Consider the following 9,735-nt stretch of genomic DNA (forward strand, 5'->3'; position numbering starts at 1 on the left):
AAACTTCTTGTATTGGATGCTTCATTCATGAATTTCAGCCTTTCTTTTTCTCAGGTATGTGCATTTAAGGCTGTTATTTCAATGTATTTTCATTGTCATTCAGTTCAAAATAATTTCTGATTTCCATTGTGAGTTGTTCTTTGAGCCATGAGTTTTTTAAAAAATGTATTTCTTAATTTACAAACTATGTGCTTCCAGTTATCTCTTTGTTTTAGGATTCAGGCTTATTTCCACTGAGATCACAAAATATACTCTGTGTAATTGTAGTTCTCTGATTTTTATGTGCTTGTTCTTTCCATACTAAGAGAATTGCGTTAATATCTTCCACTGTGATTCTCCTTATAGTTCTGTAAACATTTTATTTGATGTGTTGAATGTGGTTATCAGGCACATAAAGATTTAGAATTATGATATCTTCCCATGCAATGTTACTTTTTCTTTTCTCTCTTTCCTTCTTTTGCTCTGATTTAATATTTTTTATTATTTAATGTTTTTCTTCTTTTAACTTAGAATTTACTGTTTTACTTATCTTTTAGTAGTTACTCTAGAAATTATAGCATGCATCCTTCATTCATCAAAGTCTAATAATTACTGGCATTTTTATGTTTTTCCTGACCAATATAAAAGTCATAGAATATTCCTTTACTCTGTTTACTCCCTTTCCAATTTATTATGTTATTATATTTATGTATTTTAATGCTGACACATATTTTTCCACATTTTAAGATCTGTAAAGGTAGTGTATATCTTACAACTGATGGCCTTTTATAATCACTGTAGACCTCGACTGAAGTTGAGCTATGTCAAGGATTAGCAAAGAGGGGCACCACAAACCTGAGACTATTTAAATTAATTACTCCATTTAGTTTGTTTTGGAATACTCTGTTATTATGGATTAAGGTAGAAGAACTGTATGAGTACCAGTTTATGGTTCAATTTCTCAGGGCATATAATTTTTTTTCCCCCTCTCATTGTCCACCTGGTGGCAAGATGGGGAAATGCACATTTTCTTGTTCTTTTCTGTTTGGCAGTTTAGTTTTTCATTTACTCCTGCACCAAAATAGCCCTTTGTTTTTCAACTTCTGCAGGGTCTTATATTAAATTTCCCATCTTGGGTGACTTGTATTTCACAGTATTAGATTAAATAAATGATACACTTACAATTGGTGGATCCAGTTTTCAATAAAAAGCCATTGAAAACACTAGATGTATGTAGATTTGTTCACATATTTATTGTTTTTTATTTATTTCCTCCTCTCCTACCCTACACTTTGAGAAATTTTCCTTAAGCCTAAAGAATGCTCTTTATTATTTCCTATAGAATAAGTCTATGGACTTGAATTCTCTGAGTTTGCCTAAAATTGTCATTTCAACTTTTCTAAAAAATATTTTCACTAAGTATAGGATTAGAGGTTTATAGCTTTTCTCTTGTCCATTCAAAGATATTATTCCACTATTTATTTATTTATTTTATTTTTTTTTTGAGACAGAGTGTCACTCTTTTGCCCGGGCTAGAGAGAGTGCCATGGCGTCAGCCTAGCTCACAGCAACCTCAAACTCCTGGGCTCAGGCGATCCTTCTGCCTCAGCCTCCTGAGTAGCTGGGACTACAGGCATGTGCCACCATGCCCGGCTAATTTTTTCTGTATATTTTTAGTTGTCCAGATAATTTCTTTCTATTTTTAGTAGAGACGGGGTCTCGCTCTTGCTCAGGCTGGTTTCGAACTCCTAAGCTCAAGCAATCCGCTCGCCTTGGCCTCCCAGAGTGCTAGGATTACAGACGTGAGCCACCGCGCCTGGCCTCCACTATTTATTTTTTATCATTGTTTTTGAGAGGTCATCTGTTTGAAGGTAATATATGTTTTAAGTTTGATTTCTTTCTTCAGCTTTGGAAAATTCTCAGTCATACGTCCTTCAAATTTTCCTTCCTCCCACCTTTCTTCCCTTCTTCCCGGATTCCAGTTACATTCATTATAGACCCATTTACAACATCCCATATTGTTTTTTGTCTTCTTTAATCTGTGTATAGTTGACCCTTGAACCACATGGGGATTGGGGCAATGACTCCCTGCACAGTTGAAAATCCAGGTTTAGCTTTTGACTCCCTAACAGTTTAACTACTACTAATAGCCTACTATTGACTGGAAGCCTTGCCAATAACATGAACAGTTGATTAACACATATTTTGCATGCTATATATATTATATACTGTATTCTTACAATAAACTAGCTAGAGAAAAGAAAATGTTATTAATATTAAGAAAATCATAAGGAGGAGAAAATATATTTACTATTCATTCAGTGGAAGTGGATCATCATAAAGGTTTTTGTCATCATTGTCTTCACAATGAGTAGGCTGAGGAGGAGGAGGGAGAGGAGAGGTTGGGGCTGCTGTCTCAAGGGTGGCGGAGGCGGAGGCAGAGGAGGTGAAGGAAGTAGAAGGGGAGGCAAGAGAAGTAGGCACACTTGGTGTAACTGTATGGAAATACATCATAATTTCTGTCTGACTTTTTGGTTTTTCATTTCTCTAAAAACATTTCTATACGGTACCAATCTTTCTTCCAGCACTTGCTTTAGTTTCAGTGCCTGTGTCATAGAAGGGTTCACGTTATAAAAGAAGTCAAAAGCAGTCTTGAGTAATTGGAAAATTTCCGACAGACTGTCTAGTGCCAATTTTTTTCTGGAACTGCTTCTTCACATCTTCTTCCTCATTGTCTTGCACTGGTTCAGGAGCACTCATCTCCATCAAGTTATCTTCTGTTAATTCCTTTGGTGTGGTGTCTATGAGCTCTTAAATTTCTCCAAGATCCATGTCTTGAAACTCTTCACACCCAACCTTTTTTGCCATATCCACAATCTCTCATGACTGCCTTGATTAGCTCTGTCATCAATCCTGTGAAGTCATACACAACACTTGGACACAGTTTTCTCCAGCAGGAATTTGTTATTTTGGGCTTGATGGCTCTCACAACTTATTCTATAATGACAATGGCATCTTCAATGGTGTAATCCTTCCAGACGTTCATGATGTTCCCTCTGTGAGGGTTCTGTTCCGTAGCGTTAGGAATCTTTCCCATAGAGTACCGCGTGTAATGAGACTCAAAGGTCCTCATGACCTTTTGATCTAGAGACCGAATTAGAGACATTGTGTTTGAGGCAAGCAGACCACTTCAACATCTTCAGTGTCGAACTCATGGGGTTCTGAGTGCCCAGGGGCATTGTCCAATATCGAAAGAACTTTAAAAAGCAATCCCTTACTGGCAAGGTACTTCCTGACTTCCAGGACAAAGCATCACTGGAACCAATCCAGAAAAAATATTTTTATTACCCAGGTCTTCTTGTTGTACTACCAAAAGACTGGTGGCTGATGTTTATCTTTTCCCTTCAGCACTGGGGCGGTTAACAGCTTTATAGATAAGGACAGTCCTGATCATAAACCTGACTGCATTTGCACAAAACAGTAAACTTATCCCTTCCTGCCTTAAATCCTGGTGCTCACTTCTCTTCCTTACTAATAAATGTATCTTGTGACTTTTGTCCCCAGAATAGGGCGCTTCAGTCTGCATTAAAAACCTGTGCAGACAGATATCTCTTCTCAAGATTCTCTTAATGATGTCTGGGAATTCGTCTGCTGCCTCTTGGTTGGCAGAAGCTGCTTCGCCTGTTCTCTAGACACTTTTTAAGCCAAACCTCTCTCTAAAATTATCAAACTATCATTTGCTGGCATTAAATTCTCCAGCTTTAGATCTTGTACCTTCCTTTTGCTTTAAAATGTCATATATTGACTTCACCGTTTCTCAAATTATATTAGAATCTATAGGTATGCCTTTCTTTACATTTCAGAATATTTTCCAGGGTACAAACATTTTGGTTACATAAGTTGCTTTTGTACTGTTTGAGTCAAAGTAATAAGTGTGCTCATCCCCAGATAGTGTACATTCTACACGTTAGTTGTGAATTTATCCATCTTCTCCTCCCCCCGCTCCTGCTTGATTTCCAATGAATGTTATTTCCATATTTACACATAACTGTTGATCTATTAGTTCCAATTTAATGATGGTGAATACACGTGGTGTTTGTTTTACCATTCTTGTGATACTTCATTTAGAAGAATGGTCTTCAGTTCCATCCAGGTTAATACAAGAGGTATTCGTTCACCATTTTTTTTATCGCTGAGTAGAACTCCATGGTATACATATGCCACATTTTATTAGTCCACTCCTGTATTGGGCACTTGGGTTGTTTCCACATCTTTACAATTGTGAATTGTGCTGCTATAAACATTCAATGCAAGTGTCTTTTTTTACAGAATGTCTTTTTTTCCTTTGGGTAAACACTGAGGAGTGAGATTGCTGGATCAAATGGTATTCTACTTTTAGTTCTTTGAGGTATCTCCATATTACTTTCCATAGAGGTTATACTAGTTTGTAGTCCCACCAGCAGCATATGAGTGTTTGTATCTCTCTACATCCATGCCAGAATTTGTTGTTTTGGGACTTTTTGATAAAAGCCATTCTCACTGGAGTTAAGTGAAGCTCATTGTAGTTTTCATTTGCATTTCCTTGATGACTGGAGATGTTGAGAATTTTTTCATGCGTTTGTGGCCATTATTATATTTTCTTTTGAAAAGTTTCTATTCATGTCTTTTGCTCACTTTTTAATGGGAATGTTTGATGGGTTCTTGCTGATTTGCTTAAGTTCTTTATAGATTCTACTTATCAGCTCTTTATCACATGCACATCATACAAGTATTTTCTCCTGTTCTGTAGATTGTCTGTTTGCTCTGATGATAGTTTCCTTGGCTGTGCAGAAGCTTTTTAATTTGATCAGGTCCCATTTATTTATTTTTGTTGTTACTGTCATTGTTTTTTGGGTCTTCTTCATAAATTATTTGTCTAGACCAATGTCTTTAAGAGTTTTCCCAACATTTTCTTGTAGAATTCTTATGGTATTATGCCTTAGGTTGAAGTCTGTTGCTTATCGTAAGTTGGTTTTATGGGAGGTAAGAGGTGCAGATCTTGTTTTAGTCTTCTACATGTGGCTATCCAATTTTCCCAAGACCATTTCTTAAAGAGGGATTCTTTTCCCTAGTGTATGTTTTTCTCTGTTTTGTCAAAGATCAGATGGCAAAATGGGAATGGTTTTATATCTGGGTTCTCTGTTCTGATCTATTGGTCTATGTCTCTATTCTTGTGCCAGTACTATGATGTTTTGGTTACTATAGCCTTGTAGTATAGCTTGAAGTCTGGTAAATTGATGCCTCACAATTTGTTCTTTTTGCTTAAGGTTGCTTTGGCTATATGGGGTCTTCTCTGATTCCATGTAAAGTGTAGAATTATTTTTTCTAGATGTGTAAAAAATGATGTTGATATTTTAATAGGGATTGCATTGAATCTGTAGATCACTTTAGGTAGTACAGACATTTTAACAATGTTGATTCTGCCAACCCATGGGCATGGTATGGTTTTCCATGTTTATGTCCTCTGCTATTTCCTTCCTCAGTGTTTCAGAGTTCTCCCTGTAGAGGTCTTTAACCTCTTTAGTTAAATATATTCCTAGATATTTTATTTTCTTTGCTGCTATTGTGAAGGGTATTGAGTCTTTGATTTGGTTCTCAGTTTGACTGTTGTTGGCATACATGAATGCCACTGATTTCTGTACATTGATTTTGTAATCTGAGACTTTGCTGAATTTATTTATCAATTCCAGTAGTCTCTTGGAAGAATCTTTAGGGTTTTCTAGACATAAGATCATATCATCAGCAAAGAGTGATAATTTGATCCCTTGTGCCCCAATTTGGATACCCTTTATTTCCTTCTCTTATCTGATTGCTCTGGCTAGGACTTCCAGTGCTATGATGAATAGAAGTGGGCAACTCTGGTTCCATTTCTTTCTTTCTTTCTTTCTTTTTTTTTTTTTTTGACACAGAGTCTCACTCTCTTGCCTGGGCTAAAGTGCCGAGGCATCAGCCTAGCTCACAGCAACCTCAAACTCCTGGGCTCAAGTGATCCTCCTGCCTCAGCCTCCCAAGTAGCTGGGACTACAGGCATGCACCACCGTGCCCAGCTAATTTTTTCTATGTTTAGTTGTTTGGTCAATTTCTTTCTATTTATAGTAGAGACAGGATCTCGCTCTTGCTCAGGATGGTCTCAAACTCCTGAGCTCAAGCAATCCTCCTGCCTTGGCCTCCCAGAGTGCCAGGATTATAGGCGTGAGCCACCATGCCCAGCCTGGTTCCATTTCTAACTGGGAATACTTTTAATTTTTCCTGTTCAGTATGATGTTGGCTGTGGGTTTGTTGTAATGAAACAATGGATTTAAACAGAACTCTAGAAAAAATGGGACTAACAGACATTTACAGAACATCCTACCCACATACCATTGAATATGCCTTCTTTTCATCAGTTCATGGGACATTCTATAAGATTTATCACATCCTAGGCCACAAAACAGGTCTCAACAAATTAAAAAAATATATAAATTATACCATACATCTTCTCAGACAACAGTGGAATAAAATTAGAAATCAACACCAACAGAAATACTCATCTCTGTACAAAGTCATGGAAACTAAACAACCTAGAGCTGAATGATAATTGGATAAAGAAGGAAATTAAGATGGAAATCAAAAGATTCTTTGAACTAAATGATAAAGGGGACACAAATTATCAAAATCTGTGGGACACAACTAAAGCAGTCTTGAGAGGAAAATTCATAGCCATAAATGCCTATATCCAAAAGACAGAAGGATCACAAATCAACAATCTAATGAATCATCTCAAGGAACTGGAAAAGGATGAGCAGACCAATCCCAAACCCAGCAAAAGAAAATAAATAACCAAGATCAGAGTGGAAATAAATGAAATCAATAATAAAAGAACTATACAAAAGATAAATAAAACAAAAAGTTGGTTTTTTGAAAGGATAAACAAAATTGACAGGCCTATCACTAGATTAACCAAAAGCAGGAAAGAAAGGACCTAATAATCTCAATCAGGAATGAAAAAGGAGAAATTACAACTGATACCACAGAAATACAAAATATCATCTCTGAATACTATAAAAATTTCTATGCACATAAACTTAAAAATGTAGAGGAAATGAAAAAATTCTTAAAAACACATAGCCTCCCTAGGCTGAATCAGTAAGAAATAGAATTCCTACACAGACCACCATCTTGTACCTTAATTGAAGCAGCAATAAAAAAATCTTCCAACAAAAAAAGTCCTGGACCAGATGGTTTCACACCTGCATTTTACCAGACCTATAATGAAGAACTGCTACCTATCTTGCAGAAATTATTTCATAACATCAAGAAAGAAGGAATCTTTCTGAGCATGTTTTATGAAGCCAACATCACCTTGATGCCAAAGCCAGGAAAGGACTCAACAAAAAAATAAATCTACAGACCAATATCCCTTATGAATATAGATATAAAAATTCTCAATAAAATCCTAGCAAACCAAATTCAGGTGTTTATCAAAAAAATAATCCATCATGACCAAGTGGGCTTCATCCTAGAAATGCAGGGATGGTTCAACATATGCAGATCTATAAATGTGATTCACCACATAAATACAAGTAAAAACAAAAACCATATGATCCTCTCAACAGAAGCAGAAAAAGCATTTGACAAAATTTAGCATACTTTTATATGATAAGGATGCTTAACAAAATTACAATGTATTGTAATACAATTCTGCCTTTAGGATACATTAAAATATACGGGGTTATTTGCCCTGCCTTTAAATGACTTTGGTATCTGTGACTCTTCATTTAGTTCTAGATCCCTTTCAGCATTAACTCTTGTGCTTGGTCTACTCACTAAATATACCGAACAGTAAGTTCACTAAACTGTTGCTTGAGTTGATAAACATACACTGAGGTAACAGGCTAAAGATAAGTAAAGAACTTTCTATTAGAATATTAAATAGTTTTTGTACCTTTCCAGGAGTTTTATTTAATTTTATGCAACCAGTAGTATTTCTTGAAAAAAAAATTGAATCATTTTTCTGCCTCAATAATGGAGACTATTCTTTCACCACTTGAGAATCAATACAATCTAAATTCTAAGTTCCTTTTGAATATAAGTTTTAATATAAACACTTTAGAACTCTTTTGATCAATACCCTTACCAATTTATTTGAGCACTGTGTAGACCATGTTCCTTAAGTTTGTTCTAATGACCTCTTTATTCTATTTTAACAGGTTTCAAATCAGAAGCACAGCTACCCAGGAAAATTCATCTCCCAGTTGTGTATGGATTCACACATCAATCATTTATGACCAACTTTGTAGTATGCCTTCATACAGTATTTGTGAGAAGAAGCTTTCAATGTAAGGGGGAGGGTGAAGGTAGGAGAGAGGAGTATGTAAGACAGTAAGGAGGACAGAAAACAGAACAGGAAAGAGTACTATTTGAAGTCAAAATAAATGCTGAAAATGTTTAGGGAGCTCAGTAAACTTTAATCTTAGAATGGAGAGGCTGTGATTTCTGTACTAGTCAACTCTACAGGTAGGCAGGCCAGCAGTATCATGTTCTAGTTAATAGAACCCTAGCCATGGAATCAGGGCAGTTAAGCTTGAATTTTCACTCTGCTATTAACTCAGTATTAACTTAGGGTAAGCCACAGTCCTTGCAGCTTCAAGGGAGTCTTAATACCTGGCTCCACCAGAGTTACTTTTTGTCCTCGAAGAGTGTCACTGGAGTAAACACTGTGTTTTCATGACTTGTTTATCAGCTTCTAGCAGTATGTCAGACACAGGTAGAGGGTGAAATATACTTTCAACTAGCTAAATGAAGAAATGGCAAAAATGTCTTCACTGCGTTTTATTATTTTCATCATTACGATCATGATTAGGATCATCATCATCAAAAAGCAGTGACTCCGACTTTTTATTTATCAATAAATCATCCAGAGAGTATGTTTGTCATATCCCTGACTAATAAAATCCTGTGTACTATGAAATTTCAGGGAAACTGCTTTTATAGGAAAGTTTTCTCCTTTTTAAATAGTATCGATCAATCAATCAGTACCATCTGATGATGAATATACAAAAGTAATCTCATTGGCAGAAGTATTAACATTTTGAAATGCAAAACATGCTCTGTTATTTTTATGATGTGCTGGTTTTCAATTTTTACAAATTCCTCAGTAATTACTATAAAAAGGTACAATTAGAATGTAACTATGTTTCCTCATGTGATAATTTGGCTCATTTTCTTTCAAACTTTCCTACTGGTGCTATTTTTATTTCTAACAGAGATTTCTATATTGCTGGGGAGTCATTTACGGCCCTCTCCAGTTGATTAACATGTAAACAGAAATTTTGTCAAGTTCACTGAATTGTTCACTTTAAGATGGATAATTTTATGTTGTATGGATTTCACCTCAATAAAAAGAACCTTTGGCCTCTAAATGATGTGCTTGTGTGTAACAATCACTATCACAATTGATCCTCTCCCCACAGGTGATGGTGAATTTGGTACTGGGGAAAGGGTGTGTGTAGTAAATAGTCCTGTACTGAGGCATAAATTTGGGATCTTAAAATTTTTAAAAATCTAAGAGAAGATAGAGATTTTTGTGACGTTTACGTATGTCTTTTAATATACAAATTTGTGTTGCCACTATCTGATAAAAAATGTAGAAAAGGAAGAGAGAATTCAGGCTGAGAGTGAAAACAAGATGAACTGGTTTAAGTAGCTAACTAAAGGACAGATGGGGTTTTGAGGAGA

At 35.8% G+C, this 9,735-nt stretch overlaps 1 protein-coding gene across 1 annotated transcript in view; it reads left to right on the plus strand.

Annotated features, from left to right (window-relative positions):
* Positions 1-8,829, plus strand: part of CLEC7A (C-type lectin domain family 7, member A) — a 15,195-nt gene extending 6,366 nt beyond the window's left edge. The window contains exon 5 of the mRNA XM_012652155.1: positions 8,208-8,829. Within this exon, the coding sequence (XP_012507609.1) occupies positions 8,208-8,285 (78 nt within the window). The 3' untranslated portion in view covers positions 8,286-8,829. The remainder of the gene's footprint in view (positions 1-8,207) is intronic.
* The last annotated feature ends 906 nt before the right edge of the window (positions 8,830-9,735 follow it).

This window comes from Propithecus coquereli, unplaced genomic scaffold (assembly GCF_000956105.1).
Source record: "Propithecus coquereli isolate 6110/MARCELLA unplaced genomic scaffold, Pcoq_1.0 Scaffold380, whole genome shotgun sequence".
Taxonomy (NCBI): Eukaryota; Metazoa; Chordata; class Mammalia; order Primates; family Indriidae; genus Propithecus; species Propithecus coquereli.